The sequence below is a fragment of the Lasioglossum baleicum genome, chromosome 17 (genome assembly GCF_051020765.1).
Source record: "Lasioglossum baleicum chromosome 17, iyLasBale1, whole genome shotgun sequence".
In the NCBI taxonomy this organism is placed as follows: domain Eukaryota; kingdom Metazoa; phylum Arthropoda; class Insecta; order Hymenoptera; family Halictidae; genus Lasioglossum; species Lasioglossum baleicum.
Genome location: NC_134945.1, coordinates 4,935,753 through 4,953,132, shown reverse-complemented (window position 1 = coordinate 4,953,132; position 17,380 = coordinate 4,935,753). Strand labels below are relative to the sequence as shown.

The following is a 17,380-nucleotide window of genomic DNA, read 5'->3' as shown; positions in this document are numbered from 1 at the left end:
TGTTAATGAACATCATTTGGCTTGAACCCTTCAGTTATCCGTCTATAAAGCGATCTCCAACCGACCTACACATAAGACCATTCGATCCTTCTCAACTAATCCCACATCCGCTTACCAGCATCCCAAACAATATCGATATATGGTGAAACAAAGTCACCTCTGGCTGCAAATTTGAGCAGCGTACAGAACATTTAAATCAAAGTTATTCATTGTAACAAAGTTTCCTTTTTATATAATACATTTTATTATATCAACACTCATTTCTGGTTGTACCTCATATAATGAGAGTAAAACGAAAAAACACAATTGTGAAGATGTGAAAGTAGAATCTAAATTGTATTGGAAAAATCATCATAACACATTACTGATTCAGTCATGCCGCGTAGTAATCATGAATCTTAGGTGTTTCGTACCTAAGATTTACGCTTTGTTGTTTAATCATATGAATGGTTTCCAATAATAATCTCCGTTGTAGGTTAGATTCCTCGTCACTAATCTTCAGATTATGAAAATCAAAACGATGAGAACGATGAGAATCTAATGAGTGTTTCGTTAAAGCAGTATGCTGTGTCAAAGGAAGGAAAATGTTACGTCTATGTTCTGTTATGCGTGTGTCCAAATGCCTGCCTGTTTGTCCAATGTAAGTCAAATTTCAACCCGTACATGGTATTTGATAAACAATATTACAATTTTTTGTTAAAGGAATTTTATCTTTGATGGAAGATAATTTTTTTTTTATGTAGCCGGCCGGATCCGTCACTCGGAGCGTGCGGACGGCGCGAACATAGGTGAAAAGCGCATTATAAACGTCTCGAGGGACGAGGCGACTGCGGATGCTAAGATCAGAGTTGACGGGATTCGGGAGCAAGAAGCAGGGCGGAGCCGTGAACTCCCGCTCAGGGGCACTTCGGGCCACAGCAGAGGGGAGTACGTGGGTTATGAGGAGCGAGTGCACCGAGTAGAAGCTCTCGAGTACGGTGACCAAGAGAGAAAAGTGGGGTCCGTGAATGAGATTGGTGGACAACCACTGGTTCGCGTTGAGGGGTTGGTAATAATGACCGCTAGCGTTGCCCTCAAGGGTGTAATGCAGGATGCTCCCAATGACAGTGTGGTTGTAAACGTGAGGATACAGCGACTCCATGCCATGATAAGTCTCAGGAGGAACGACGAGGCTCGCGTAAACTCTGTCTCATGAAAGAAGGGACTCGTTCCGCCCAGCTCGACTGATCGCAGCGCCTTGCTGCGATCCTCCGAGCTCCCACTGCACTCCCCACTGTCTCGACGCGAGTATTCATGTACGCGGTGTACCGGAGAATGAAACGGGTTAGCATGAAATTATTCGGAATGGGAAATCGGGACTATTTGCACGCGTAATAAATAATATATTTAATTTATTTGTATAATTTGTACATTTTTGTAGATATGTGTTATTATATTAACGCATATCTACAAAAAATGTACAAATTACGATTTACACACAAAGAATATGATTGAATTATGTAAAGACTTAATATATTTTATTTAATTTTATATATAATTTGTACATTTTTTGTAGATGTGTGTTAATATATTGTATCTCTATCTCTATCTCTATATATAATAAAATCGTGTCTGTCTGTATGTTTTGCCACGGCGTTTCTCGTTTCTTAGCGAAACGATAGCGACTCCGGGTATTTACAAGCGATACCGCCGGGCCACGTTCGGCCGCGCGAAACGTGGTCCACCCGGGACAAAAATTGTACGCAGGCTCGTCGTCTCTCGAGATCTCTTACGCAAAGTTCGGGCGCCAGGCACAGAAGATGCCACGCTAAATTCGCTAGCAAACACGATGAGAGACGACCATACGAGCCCGCGACAATCGATAGTACGCAAAGATGAAATACGAATGGTCGCAGGATTCTACGCGGGTGGAACACGAGGCATTCCCCGCGGCGAGAAGGTTTCTCACGCAATAACGACTCAGAGATTCGGCTAACACAACTTTATTCGTTCGACGATGGTTACAGAACGGCTGCCGACAACGACCGGCAGCGTTTAGAGGTTAGCCGGCGCGTGACAGGTGGTCGGCGACGGCGATCCGTCGCACGCGCGATTTGACCGTCTACGGTCTTTCTCTTCTCTTTCGCTATGAATCCGGCAGCAACGTGAATTTAACGTTGGCGTACGCGACCTTCGCGTTTTACGCCCAGATTCGGATGGAATACGCGTTATATTCAGCTTCTCGTCGGCGGAACACGTCGCGGAAATACGACGAGAGCACGTGGCGGCGTCGCACCGTGGGACGACTCGAGGTTCGAATAATAACGACAATGACGCGCGGATCCTCGAAAACATAATAGTGCCCGATGCTCGCAATTCCTCCTTCGCCGCGCGTAGCGAGGTCAAGTCTACACGCGGGTCCTCGCCATCCGACCTCTAGCACGGGCACCCGCGAAATATATTCCCCGCACGTCTATTACACACCGGATTCTCGCCCCTCGCGGATTACTTCGAATCCGTCTCGAATACCGGCAGCTACGAAATCAGATCGGTGTTTCTACGACGCGATCGCGGACACGACACACTACCGAGCCAACGCGAGAAAGATCACTTTATCGAAATGAGAACTGGCGAAAGCTTACCCAGGGCAACGATCGTTGTTCGCCTCGCTCGTCCCTCGTCTCCGGCAGCGTTTCTTCGTGAGATCACGAAAGACTCAGAATTACGCAATCGTACAAATTCTACTCGCGACTTTCGGTATCTCGAGCCAACGAAGAAGTGATCCTTCGCTGCGTGTCTCGGGAACGCGGAAGAGAAGCGTCCCCCCCTTGCCGCTCTGATCCCCTCGCACGCAGTTCGACCTATCGCGGATAGATTTTCGGACAGGGCCTAGCCCTGCGTGACGGTCCCTGGCGCTCGGCGATTCGGTGGTTCTCCGGCAGCGTCGCGTAGGTATTGGCTACTTCCCGCAGAGGTGATCGACAGGAGCCAATCCGGCAGCGATCCGTTTTCTCTCCGGATGAGGCGACGGCAAGACAGCTGAGATTCCTTGCTTGGCATCGTCCGTCCTTGTCGGCGCCTCCAGGTTGATTTTCCTGTGCCCCGTCGATTCCTCTTTCCTCGCGGTGTTGCAATTGTCGCCGGCGCCGGTCTCTGTGTTTTCCTCGGCGGGAGAGGTGCTTCGGGTCCCCCCTGGGGCCCGACTACGGTCTTGCAGATACGCGTCGCGCAATTGGCGCGACGCTCAAAAATATTAGAACTCGCCCATGGGTCTCGTTCGCACCCAGGGCGAGCGCTCGCCACGGCGCCTCTCGCGTATTAGGCTGCCAGAGGGTGACCCGGTCTTCCGATAAACGGCATCGGGTGACGTTGGCAAAACTGCCACGTCACAGTTTGTAACGGCAACACTTGAGAACGGCTCAACGTAGAAAGCTGGGGTTTGGACCGTTAAACGCGGCGTTTCTTCGGGAAGGTTTAGGAACAAACCGCATTCAAAAAAGTCTATTGGTTCAAAAGTTGTGACGTCATTAGTGAAAAAAGTCAACTTTTTCGCTCTCTTTTCGGCACATTTCTGCTAATAACTTTTGATCGAATGGACTTTTTCGAATGCGGTTTGCTCTAAAACCTTCCAGAGAGAGAGAGAGAGAGAGAGAGAGAGACCACGCGGCGCCAGCTACCGCGGCCACCGCCAGATGGCCGAGTTTCTCGCAAGCAAAGTGTTGCATTGGGTGGTATTAATAAGAGTAGCTTGGAAGATTAAAAAGAAATTTTCTTCTGCACATTTCGTGAAGAAAAGTCTGCCTTTTTGGAATACCGCTTTGCTTATTGACTGTATTCAACTGCATTCATTTTTATTTCTTACCCCTTTTTGCCCCTTGTACTTTTTTTACCTTTATTACCCTTTTTAACCCTTTTCTACCCTTTTTTCCCTTTCTACTCATTCTACCCCTTCTTTACCCCTTCTTTACCTCTTTTTTATCTCTTTTTTATTTCTTTATTACATCTTTTTTCCTTTTTTATCCTTTTTTATCTTTAATCGTTTGCACTATGCCATCTCGCAAGCGACCGAATCTTGGAAGGAGATCGCACAATGCCGCTAAAGTCAGGTGTGTTCGAGAAAACGAGACCGATCTCGAACGTCAACAACGCCGGAGAGATACGAGAGAAATACAATCTACTCTCAGGTTCCGAGAATCAGAAACTCAACGAAACGAACGCATGCCATCTCGCAAGCGACCGAATCTTGGAAGGAGATCGCACAATGCCGCTAAAGTCAGGTGTGTTCGAGAAAACGAGAACGATCTCGATCGTCAACAACGCCGGAGAGATACGAGAGAAATACAATCTACTCTCAGGTTCCGAGAATCAGAAACTCAACGTAACGAACGCTTAGCTTCTAATAGAGCTCGACTTTCAAGATCGCGAGCTACTGAATCGGAGGCTGAGTGTGAGCTACGTTTCACCTCTGATAGAGCGCGGCATTCGGCTTCACGGAGTAGAGAAAGTTCTATACAAAGGGAAGATCGTCTGGAGTTAGACTGCCTCAACATACGACTCGAAGAAGTGATGAGGCAGTGTTGGTGCAAGAAAGAAGACCAAATGAAGGACACCAACCTGGTCTATTGGGCGCTGGACAACAACCGGAGGGACTTGCTCTGCTGCCGTGGATAAGAAAAGACATGGGTGGATTTCAATATAATCCATTAATTAATTATCACGTGGAGTCTGATATTGGACGAATGGAACGCGTGTGTGTCTTTTGCAATGCTTTGAAGTGGAAGGGAGAGACTGTTGGAATGTGTTGTAGTTCTGGCAAGGTCAGATTGCCCCTAATTCAGTCGCCTCCAGAGCCACTTAATTCTTTATTGACCGGTGATAGGCCTGAATCGCGTCATTTCTTCAAAAAAGTACATTCATATAACTCTGCATTTCAAATGACCTCATTTGGAGCAAATGTTATATCCGAGGGTAACTTCATGCCTACTTTTAAAGTCCAAGGGCAAGTTTATCATTTAATCGGCTCCCTCTTGCCTTCCGAAAATGAAATTCAACCGAAATTTCTGCAATTGTACTTCATTGCAGATTATCTCTCTCAGGCTGAGCAACGAGCAGGTAATTTTACCAATATGAACATTGCCTTGCTCAGGGAACTTCAAGAAATGCTACACAACAGCAATTCTTATGTTCAGAGTTTTAAGTCCGCCGTTGATACCCTCCCTGCCGGAGCAATTCCGGATTTGCAATTAGTTATTCAAGCTGATAGACGTCCTCGGGGGGAACACAGGGGTCGGTATAACGAACCCACTACTAACGAGGTAGCGGTGTTGCTGGTCAACCAGGAGTGTAGCTGTCGTGATATTATCATCAGTGGCAGGGGTGGTGAGCTGAGGAGAATATCAGAGACCCACCGATCCTATGACGCTCTCCAATACCCTCTTATGTTTCCCAGAGGGGAGGACGGCTACAACTTCTTGATTTTCCAAGTTGACCCCACCACTGGCGAGGAAAACGACCGCAAGAAAACATCGGCCCTCCAATTTTATGCGTATAGGATGATGATCCGTCAAAATGAGTTTAATCCCCTAATCTATTATAGGCAACTCACTAATCAGTTTTGGGTAGATATGTATGCCAAGATAGAGACCGAGCGACTGACGTATCTTAGAACTAATCAGACAAGACTGAGGATGGAAAGTTATATTCACCTCCGAGATGCCTTGGGCACGGATGAGGACCCGCAAAATATGGGCTAGTTGGTAATCTTGCCTTCTACCTTCACAGGAGGCCCTAGGTACATGCACCAACGTACCCAGGACGCCTTCTGCTACGTGCGCAAATACGGGAGACCTGATCTATTTATTACTTTTACTACCAATCCACGGTGGGGTGAAATAGTAAGGGAACTTCTGCCAGGTCAAGGCCCCCAAGATCGACATGATGTAGTATCTCGGGTCTTTAACCTGAAACTCAAAGTCCTGATTAATTTACTAACAAAAAATCAGTTATTTGGAGCTGCTTCCTGCTACATGTACTCGGTTGAGTGGCAGAAGAGAGGCCTCCCCCATGCCCACATTCTTCTCTGGCTGAGAGAAAAGATCAGGCCAGCTCAGATCGATGACGTGATCCGAGCTGAGTTTCCCGACCCTGCACAGGACCCAGAACTCTACAGTGTTGTTAAAAACCACATGGTTCATGGGCCCTGTGGTTTTCTCAACTTGCTGTCACCGTGTATGAGAGAAGGTCGGTGTAGCAAGAAGTACCCCAGAGCATTCGTGAGGGAAACCATCACTGGAGATGATGGCTATCCTACCTACAAGCGAAGGTCTCCCGCTCAGGGCGGGTTTACTGCGACACTTAGGTACGGTGGCCGTGATATTATCGTAGACAATTCCTGGGTAGTTCCCTATTCCCCTGTCCTTTCGAGAACTTTAAAAGCCCATATTAATGTAGAGTTTTGTAGCAGCGTCCAGTCCATAAAATACATTTGCAAATATGTGAACAAAGGTAGTGACCAGGCTACCTTTGGTGTTAGGAACAATAGGGACGAGATCACGACTTATCAGAGCGGAAGATACATTAGCACCTCCGAGGCTGTGTGGCGTATTCTCTCATTTCACATCCACGAGAGATTTCCTCCAGTGATCCGCTTGGATATTCACTTGGAGAATGGCCAGAGGGTTTACTTCCAGCCTTAAAACCTTCAGGAAAGGCTGGAAAACCCTAAAAACACCACATTGCTGGCCTTCTTTAAGTTGTGTACAAAGGACGCCTTTGCCAGTACACTCCTGTACGAGGAAGTTCCTTCGTACTACACTTTCAACCGACAAAGAGGAGAGTTCTGTCGTAGAAAGCAGGGCACACCCGTGGAAGGACATCCAGGAGTAAAGAAAGAGCATGTTATTGGGCGAGTTTTCACCATCCACCCCAATAACACAGAGTGTTTCCACCTTAGGATGCTATTGTACAATATCCGAGGCCCCACTTCATTCGCCAGCCTAAAGACAATTAATGGCGTGGTCCAGCCAACCTATCAGGCTGCCTGTCGAAGTCTAGGCCTGTTAGAGGATGATGAGCAATGGCATCAAACTCTGACAGAGGCAGCAGTCTCTGATAGCCCCAGAAAGCTGAGAGAACTGTTTGCCATCATTTTAATTTTCTGTAGTCCCTCAGACCCTCTTGAACTCTGGCACCAATTTAAAAGAAGTCTTTGTGAGGATGTGTTTAGGGACTGGCGAAGGAGGTCTATAGACACGTCTTCCCATGATGTTGAGGAACAGTGCTATGATAGGGGCTTAGCACTGTTAGAAGAGGCTGTCCAATCCAATGGAGGCCAGCCTCTCTCTCATTACTCCATGCCATCTCCTCAAAATTTAAGTATCGAACCAAACCTTCAATACTATAGAGAGGCCAACCACGACCCTGTAGAACTGGCAAGTGACCTGACCCGTGAAAACCAACTCACTGTCGACCAGAAAACAATATTCAATTTTGTTTGTGATAGTGTAGATAATTCTCGCGGCAAAATAATTTCCCTGGATGCTCCAGGAGGTACCGGGAAATCATTTTTGATTCGTGTCCTCCTGGCTAAAGTTAGGAGTTCAGGAAAGATAGCGTTAGCTGTAGCATCCTCTGGGATTGCAGCTACTCTACTTCCTGGAGGTCGGACAGCCCACTCGACTTTTAAAATCCCTATAGACTTAGATAGGAGCGAGACCCCAATCTGTAATATCTCCAGAAACAGTGACCTGGCTAAGGTGATTCAAGACTGCCATCTAATTGTCTGGGACGAGTGTACCATGGCCAATAAGAAGGCAATCGAGGCTGTGGACCGCACTATTAGGGACATTAGATCTACGAATACTGTCATGGGAAGTATCACCACTTTGTTTTCTGGAGATTTCCGACAAATCTTGCCAGTCGTTTACCGAGGTACCCGCGCCGACGAAGTTAATGTATGTTTGAAACAGTCCACCCTTTGGCCTGCCATCGAAAAAGTAACTCTCACCACCAACATGAGAGTTCAACTTGGCGGCAGCGAGGAGAGTGCCAGCTTCTCTTCTCTCCTACTCAGAATAGGAGATGGCACTATCGGCAGCGATGACAATGTGACACTGTCACCCCAGCTCTGTAATGTTGTGTCAACAATTGAAGACCTGATCTCCCGAGTGTACCCTGATGCTGCTAACATATCTAATCAGTCTGAGCAGTGGCTCTGTAACAGAGCCATCCTAACACTAACGAATGATCAGGCCACCTCGATCAACTCGGCAGTGCTCGATATGTTTGAAGCTGAAGAAATGCACTACAGGTCTTTGAACAGTACAGTAACTGCAGATGAGTCTGTTCAATACCCTACAGAGTTCCTAGAGTCAATAGCTGTTCCCGGGCTTCCCGCTCATATTCTTAAAGTTAAAATTGGTGTCCCTGTAATGTTGATGAGGAACTTGAACCCCCCCAAGCTTTGTAACGGCACGAGATTGTTAATTAAGGCCCTTCACCGCCATGTCATTCATGCTATGATCCTGACAGGTAGTGGCAAGGGTGAAATGGTCTTTATTCCTAGGATCCCAATCATCCCAACCAACTTCCCCTTTCAATTTAAAAGAATTCAGTTTCCGATTAGCGTTTGCTTCGCAATGACCATTAATAAAGCTCAGGGACAGACGTTGCAGATTGCCGGGTAGATCTTAGGTCGGATTGTTTCTCTCACAGACAATTTTACGTCGCCTGTTCTCGAGTTAGCAGCCCTTCTCACCTATTCATTTGCACTTCCAATAGGACCGTCAAGAATGTCGTGTATCAAGAAGCATTGCAGTAGGTTAAGGCTTTAATTAAATTTTATGACATGTATATCAACCTTTCAAACTATTACTTTCATAAGATCGTGTCTGTCTGTATGTTTGTAAAAGGATCAATTGAGAACGACTAAACATAGAAAGCTAAAACCGTGTTTGTCTGTCTGTTTGTGACGGCATCAATCGAGAATGGTTAAACGTAGAAAGCTGGGGTTTGAACCAGACGTTTATGAGAAATCAGCATACGAAAAAGTCCATTCCTTCAAAAGTTTTGACGACTTTTTCCACTGGACAACTACAACGCTAACTGCTTACTTCAAGTTATGTGAATGTGGCACGTTTGCGAAAACACTGATGTATAAATAATAAAATAATAATAATAAAACATATAAATGTCACATCCGTGACAGGTAAAAACATAAATTTAAAAAATTCTGAGCCACAGCAACGCGTGGCGGGGAAAGCTAGTGTACAATATATTAATACTTATCTACAAAAAATGTACAAATTACGATTTACACACAAAGAATATGATTTAAAACTATTCACAAACTATAACTTATTACTATTTACAAACTATTTACAAACTTGTAGCAGACCTGTACAGCGGGCCCAGTACAGCTCTGTTACTAACGCGAAGACTCGCGTATTGCCGAAGCACGCCGAACGATTCCGACCGAAACCGAACCCGTAATGCGCGATTTCACGCCTCGTAACCAGGCGCGACACATCGTTACGCACCTTCCCGCGTTTTCACGCCTCGAGACAGGCGCTGCGGACACACCACAACCCGCGTACCCCGCGGTAATCATCGAATTAGCCTATAAAAGGCAACGCGGAAGACGACACGGTCTCTTTCCGAGTCCAGCAGGCGAGCCGCTTGATCGACCGGGGCCCTGGTAAGCGCCTTACCCTGACGAGCCGTTCAGACCCTGACCCCGACCGTTCCCGTTCCCCGCGCAACGCGCCGTTGCATCCGTAAGCCCGTTTAACTTCGCGCCGAAGTTCCTGTCGCCGTCTCCACGAGCCGTCGAGACACCATTTGCAACGCGCCGTTGTATCCTCGCCCGTTCAACGCGCCGTCGAACGAATCCTTCGATAGCTTCGCGCCGAAGTTCCCGTCGCCGTTCCCACGAGCCGTCGGAACACCCGGTGCAACGCGCCGTTGCTTCCTCGCCCACTCAACGCGCCGTCGAGCGACTGTCTTCCTTCCCGCCGACCTGACCGACCCCGAATACTCATTGCCGCGAGCCGCCGGTTCCCGTATCCTAGTAAGTCGACGAGCCGTCGCGGAGAGTCCGCACTTACCGCAACGAGCCGTCGCCCGTCGTCGACCACCAGATCCAGGAACCGCGAATCCGTGCGCGTGCACCCGCGAACATTACGTTATCGGCAATCTTCGCGAACCGCGGCCCTGTGAGACACAAAAGTTACGTCGCGCGTTCTGTTTTATTTCATACCTCGTCCGAACTACCGTCTCCCGTCCGCTTCCCTCGCCGCGAACCCTGGCTCGGCGAGCCATCCGGCAACGGGGGAGAGCTCCCGTTGTAACAAGTCCGAGATTTCGGACTTGTTACATGGCGCCCGAACAGGGACTTTAAAAGTGTCGCGAACAAACCACGCGACAGTGCCGACCGAAAAACCACGTGGTGCGACGCGAGTTTCGAGGTTAACCGAACACGTGGTGTTGGAGGTTAACTCACCGCGAAAACACGCGAGCCGCGAGTTCCAGTGTCGCCAACCGAAGATCGACAGTGAAGACAGTGCCGCGCGCGCCACCTAGTAACGCGGGGTGAAACTAGCGACCGCGCGAAGTGCCGCGAAACGACGGGGACGGACACCTAGTGCCGAAAGACGGAAGGTGAATCGTGCGTCGCAATCGTGAAGTGACAGGAGACCGCGCCGCCATCTAGCGGCGATCTACAGAACTTCTACACGAGGACCACAGCCGAATGAGACGAATCCGGCTGACGAAGGACCAACTGATTGCCGAGCTGCAACGTAGTAACCTATCTACAAACGGAACCGCAGAGGAACTGTGCCAGCGACTAACCGACTACGTACAGCAACAGACCGACGAGCCCTCCGAAATGACGGAACCGAGGGACGGAGTGAGCACCCGGAACATGGCGGCCGCCAGCGAGAAAGTGACAGCTGTCACTGTAAAGGCCGCCGCCGAGACGGCTACTACAGCCAAGATCGCCGAAAGGACCTTCGTCGAGAAGGCTGATCCATACCGAAGCATCGACCGACTCCGCAAATCCGACAACATCACCGATGGGAAGGATCCACTATCCTTCCTGGAACGAATGGCCGAGCTCCAGGAGACGTACGATCTCACCGACGCCGACTTGTTACGTGGAGTCCCCGAGTTACTACGCGGACCGGCCCAGATCTGGTACCGAAACAGTAGGGCCGAGAACAGATCGTGGGAAGAGTTCTACGACGAATTCACACAGGTATTCGCGTCCAATCGCTCACGGTTCCAACTGGAGAACGAGGCTCGCACGCGTCGACAGCGCGCCAACGAACCTTTCCACGAGTTCATGAGCTCCATCATCATGCTCATGCGACGCGCACACATGGACGATCGCCACCGCACGGATCTACTATTTGAGAACATGCGGCCGGAATATAGGAGGCTCATCTACCGACCAGATGTGAAGAGTGCTCGAGACCTCCTGGCACGCGTTCAGCAAATAGAGCAGGAGGACGCCGAGGAGGGCCCCACCGAACGGAAGACTGGGTCACGCGCCGCGCCGGTCAGCTCTGCGGAGGCCACAGAACAGAGCATTGCCGCCTCCGAACCGATCGAGGCACGACTCACGCGACTCAGCACTCCGCCAGAAGTCGACCGCTCCGGACAACCCGAGGGACCATATCACTCGACAACACACTGCTGGCGATGCAAGCAACGCGGGCACCAGCGTTTTGAGTGTCGAAACATATATCGAAAGTTTTGCTCTCGGTGCGGCCGCGACGACGTGTTGACCCGCGATTGCCATCCACCGGGAAACGGGCCGCGGGGCCCGACGTCGCCGAGCCGGCGCTAATAAATTCGGGCCCGTCAATCCGTTACATGCCGCGGCCACTTCTGCCAATCGTCATGCTGGGGAGAGAAATTGATGCCATGCTGGACACAGGAGCCCAGCTTTCGTGCATCAATGCGGAAGTGATGGCGTGGGCCCAAGAGAAAGGGGTCCGAACCACCGAAGGTTATCAACGGATCTGCCTCGCCGACGGATCGGAGATGCATCCATCCGGCACCGTCCGTTTAACGTTCCGCGTGGGAGACGTCGAGCACGCCGAAGACTTCATCGTATTACCGAAGATGGGCCCACCCGTGCTGCTCGGGATCCAGGCCATCGCCGCGCTACGTTTGACCGTCCGACCACCGCCAGAGGTAGCCAACTGGGCCACGAACTGTCTGGCCGAACCCTGCCTCCAAATGGGACTCCGAAAAATGAAGGAGGACGAACGCGAGCCATTCCAAAAATTTTTGGAGCAGGAGCTGGCGCAATTCTCCTCCACGGCCGGACGCACCACGCTAGTGCACCACCGGATAAAGTTGCTCAACAAGACACCGCTTAAGCAACGATACCGGCCCCGCAATCCAGTGATGCAAGCCGTAATCGACGAAGAAGTCGACAAAATGCTGCGAGACGGAGTTATCGAGCGATCCAGCAGCCCGTGGAGCTCGCCGGTGGTCGTCGTCAAAAAGAAAGACGGCAAACCGCGCTTCTGCGTCGACTTCCGCCGCCTGAACGACCGCTCCGAGAAAGACGCGTACCCGCTGCCGCATATCCAGGCCACCCTCGACAAATTGCGAGGGGCCAAGTTCTTAACAACATTGGATTTAAAGAACGGATATTGGCAGGTCCCGTTAGAAGCAGCCAGCCGACTACTCACCGCCTTCACCGTGCCCGGAAGAGTGCTATTCCAATTCACGGTGATGCCGTTCGGCCTCCACTCGGCACCCGCCACGTTTCAGCGACTCCTAGACCAAATCATCGGTCTGGAGATGGAGCCGAACGCATTTGCGTATCTCAACGACATCATCATCGTCAGCCGGAGCCTCAACGAACACCGTCGCCATCTACGCGAGGTCTTTCGCCGTCTCCGCGCCGCCGGCTTGCGTCTCAATCCGGAGAAATGCCGATTCTGCGTCGACAGCCTCCGCTATCTCGGCCACATCGTGGATCAGCAAGGAATCCGGACCGATCCTGAGAAGACGAGCGCAATAGCACAGCTGGCGGCTCCGAAGACGATTCGAGATGTTCGACGATTTCACGGCATGGCTGCATGGTATCGACGATTCGTGCCGAATTTCGCCGAGATCATGGAACCCCTGACGAGGCTCACCTGGAAGAATGCCAAGTGGAGGTGGACCGAGGAAGAAGAAACTGCGTTCCGGACAATGAAGGAAAAGCTTGTGGCCGCGCCGGTTCTCGCTTGTCCGGATTTCACGCAGCCATTCACGCTCCAGACGGATGCCAGTGACAGCGGCCTGGGAATCGTGCTCACGCAAGGTCCAGAGAACGATGAGCACGTCATTGCCTACGCCAGTCACACGCTGAGCACCACCGAGCGGAAGTACAGCGCCACAGAAAAGGAGTGCCTCGCCGTCGTATGGGGAATACGGAAAATGAAGCCGTACCTCGAGGGCTACCACTTCACCGTAGTCACCGATCATCAGGCACTCCGATGGCTCCGTCAAATCGAGAACCCAACCGGACGTCTGGCAAGATGGGCACTCGAACTGCAGCAGTACGATTTTGACGTCCGATACCGGTCCGGAAAGTTGAACCATGTGGCGGACGCGCTGTCCCGTAACGCACCCACGGTGGGCGTTAACCTGCTCCGACCGAAACAGCGCCCCGACACATGGTATCAGAAGAAATTCGAGGCCGTCCAGAGCAATCCGTTGTCCGTCACCGACTTCCGAATCCAGGACGGAAAGCTGCAACGCCACGTACTGCACCAGCTTGATTATAACGAGCCCGAGCCGGGAAACGCCTGGAAGATCTGCGTGCCCACCGACGAACGAGAAGGAATACTCCGAAAATATCACGACGACCCCATCGCCGGACACCTGGGGGTCGCGAAGACCATCGTTCGACTGGCACAACGATTCTACTGGCCCGGAATGTTTCGGGAAACCGCCCGGTACGTTCGCAGCTGTGCCGGCTGCCAGCGGTACAAGTCGCCACCGCAGCAACCCGCGGGGCACCTCCATGCCAATCCAGGCACCAGACCATGGCATACGGTGTCCATCGACCTCGTCGGACCACTGCCAAGGTCACGCCAGGGGAACATCTGGCTGCTGGTCGCCCTCGACCACCAGCCCCGCCGTCGCCGCCGCAATCCAGAGGGAAGTCATTCTCCGTCACGGGGCTCCTGAGGTGGTCATCACCGACAACGGCCGCCAGTTCATCGGGGGACCGTTCACCGCCCTGCTTGAGGCCGCCGGAACCGTCCACCGGAAGACGCCGCCGTACTCGCCCCACTGCAACCCGGTCGAACGAGCCAACAAGGTCGTAAAAACGATGCTTCGTCAATATACCGGCGCCCGGCACAACCAGTGGGACGAGAAGATCGAAGAAGCTCGCTTTGCCATCAACACCGCCTGGCATGAGTCGACCGGGAACGGTCCGGCGTACCTCAACCAGGGAAGAGAACTCCGAACACCGGGACAATCGTCGACCGAAGATCCGAACGAGGCGCCTAAACAACGTTGGAAGAACCTCCGGGACGCGCAGGAGCTCGCGAAATTGCACTTAGCACGTGCATTCGGGCGGCAAGCAAAGTACTACGACCTCCGACACCGCGACTGGTGCCCAGCCGTCGGAGACCGCGTCTGGAAACGCGAACATACGCTGTCGGACAAAGCTGCCGGAGACAACGCGAAGCTCGCGCCCAAGTACAGCGGCCTGTACACCGTCGGGAAAATCGTGTCTCCAGTCATTGTCGATTTACGGAGCGATTACCGAAAGTGGACACGCCACATCCATGTCCAGGATTTAAAGCCTGCGGTGGAACCGGACTCCGAAACGCGAGCCGCGACCCATGCTGAGAAGGATACGGAACCGAGCGGCACGTCTCCACCACCCCCCGACCCCGCCAACGTACCAGCCCCTCGTCACCGAGGCCGACCCCGTAAACTAATCCCGAGCATTTCTCTTTGTAACCAAAAGCTCACAATAGAAACAAAGCGGCAACGCAGCATGGAGCCCTGGGTACAGGAACTGGCAGACCTGCTGGAGGAACCGAACACCGACGAGAGGCCCCGAACGCCAACGATACGGCTACCTGACCTGGAGGCCTCACCGGTCGGACCGACCGGGGACGCCGTAGCAACCACGGTACCGGAACCACCGAAATGTGGACAGCTCACCGCCAAGCCAGCCGTTGACCAGCCACGACACCTCGAGTTGGCGACCCGACAAACCACGGCACCGCCTCCGATGACAGCAGGACCGTCGCCTTACCGCCGTAGCGGCCCACGAGTGCGGTCCGTACGCCCGGTGACCTGGCTCCCGGCCTGCTGAAACGCAAGGCCGAGTTGGAAGAGGCCGCGAAGAAACGCAGCCCGGCCACCACCAGCCCCTCGACCGCCGTCCCCGGACCATCAGGCGCTACAGCGCGCACAGCTGTGGGTCCATTCGATCCGGCTCCAAGCTCGGGGAAGCAGACCGACCCACCGACCTGGTGGGACAGCGTGGTCACACCGCCAACAAAGACAGGGCGCCGGAGGACGAAGGGGCCCCGCCAGGAACGACCGACGGCGCCCCAGGGGACCAAGCGGTTGCCACTCGTGGACCTGACCGGACCAGATACCACGGTACCTGCACCACCGTCAACGGTGAAACCAGCAACAAGGACGGTGACACCACTACCGCCAGCCACCGTATTGGGGGTGGGTCGTGCTGACGCACCACCGGGGCCGTCAGTGGCCGCCAAAGCCACCCCCCCCCCCCCGAACCCGTCGACACCGCGGAAACCAGGAACGCCGCGACAGCAACAGCCCATACAGGCCTGGACGGAGCAACCAGGCAACGGAGACCGACCAGTACCTTCCGGGGAGCGCCACCCCGGCGCACCACCGTCCCTAAGGTACGATGGAAAACCCGTACCTGGTGCCACCGCGTGGTACCAGCTGCCGACGGGCCGCCGCGTAGAAGTGCCCGTATACTACGTAAAAACAGGGCAGTACCGAGCATCCACCTCAGAGGAAAGGTGGATCCTTTTCTTTAAGAAGGACGGCCACCTACGCCGTTGCAAACGAAGGGCCCAGCATGCCCTTGGACTAAGCCAAAGATCGCGCGCCACGATCACCCTCGCGCCGAGGCCCCCCTAAAAGTCATCCGCGTTGTTCTAGTTCTAGTTCCGCGTAGTCTAGCGTAGAGATATATATATATACGTAACCTGTTTACCTCCGTTATTGTGATACACACATAGGTTGTACTAGTCCCAGTATTATTAAGGCTATTTTTATACACATATATACAAGTGTAACCGCACAATTAGTTCGTAAGAACATTATAGTATCAAGCGAGTACGAAGATACGCCGAGCACGAGAGGGCCATCCGTTCCGACCAGAACTGGCATTTCTTCTTGTTTTCTCTTCTTCTCGTGCTCAACCGTCCGATTTTGTTTTCGCCGCGCGCAAGTTGCAATAACTTTTTGTTGTTTCTTCTCTCTTTTCCCTTCTTTCTTATATTTTCATCCGTTGCAACGAATCTAGCATTCCGTTTACGTTTTGGTACGCAACATTCCGTATTGTTTCACTCCGCGCGCAAGCTGCAATAATTTTTTTTTCTCCTCTATTTCCCTTTTCTTTTCTTCTCGCCTCTGTAATCGAGTCATAAGACTGACAGCCACGCCCGAGCCGGGTTGGTACAATTTTTGTTAAAGACTGACAGATGTAAGTGTAAGACTTTGTGATACATGTTAGTGATACCGAAGTTTATGAGTCGGGTGAGAACCTCCGCTTAGGAGCGAAATAAACGTGCCGATTATCCCGGATTTCCAGTGTGTCTCGTCTAACCGGCCCCGTACCCTAGGCTAAGACTGCGCTAGTTTATAAGGAGATACTATGTAATTTTGCTTCTTTTCAATAAAAAGTCTCACTACCGCTCGTTCGTCGCCCCGAAGAGGGAGGGGGGTGTAGCAGACCTGTACAGCGGGCTCAGTACAGCTCTGCTACTAACGCGAAGACTCGCGTATTGCCGAAGCACGCCGAACGATTCCGACCGAAACCGAACCCGTAATGCGCGATTTCACGCCTCGTAACCAGGCGCGACACATCGTTACGCACCTTCCCGCGTTTTCACGCCTCGAGACAGGCGCTGCGGACACACCACAACCCGCGTACCCCGCGGTAATCACCGAATTAGCCTATAAAAGGCAACGCGGAAGACGACACGGTCTCTTTCCGAGTCCAGCAGGCGAGCCGCTTGATCGACCGGGGCCCTGGTAAGCGCCTTACCCTGACGAGCCGTCCAGACCCTGACCCCGACCGTTCCCGTTCCCCGCGCAACGCGCCGTTGCATCCGTAAGCCCGTTTAACTTCGCGCCGAAGTTCCTGTCGCCGTCTCCACGAGCC

The 17,380-nt window shown here is 52.0% G+C and overlaps 2 protein-coding genes across 2 annotated transcripts; both read left to right on the top strand.

Moving 5' to 3' along the window:
- The first annotated feature begins 511 nt into the window (after positions 1-511).
- Positions 512-1,529, top strand: LOC143217516 (uncharacterized). The gene is made up of 2 exons (XM_076441902.1): positions 512-640; positions 744-1,529. The coding sequence occupies exons 1-2, from the start codon at positions 541-543 to the stop codon at positions 1,193-1,195; spliced, it is 552 nt and encodes a 183-aa protein (XP_076298017.1). The 5' UTR covers positions 512-540; the 3' UTR covers positions 1,196-1,529.
- Positions 1,530-5,774: 4,245 nt separating this feature from the next.
- Positions 5,775-10,730, top strand: LOC143217539 (uncharacterized). The gene is made up of 7 exons (XM_076441925.1): positions 5,775-6,656; positions 6,732-8,659; positions 8,978-9,099; positions 9,369-9,420; positions 9,495-9,578; positions 9,877-10,045; positions 10,668-10,730. Exons 1-7 carry the CDS (start codon positions 5,775-5,777, stop codon positions 10,728-10,730), a joined length of 3,300 nt encoding a protein of 1,099 aa, XP_076298040.1.
- Positions 10,731-17,380: the final 6,650 nt, after the last annotated feature.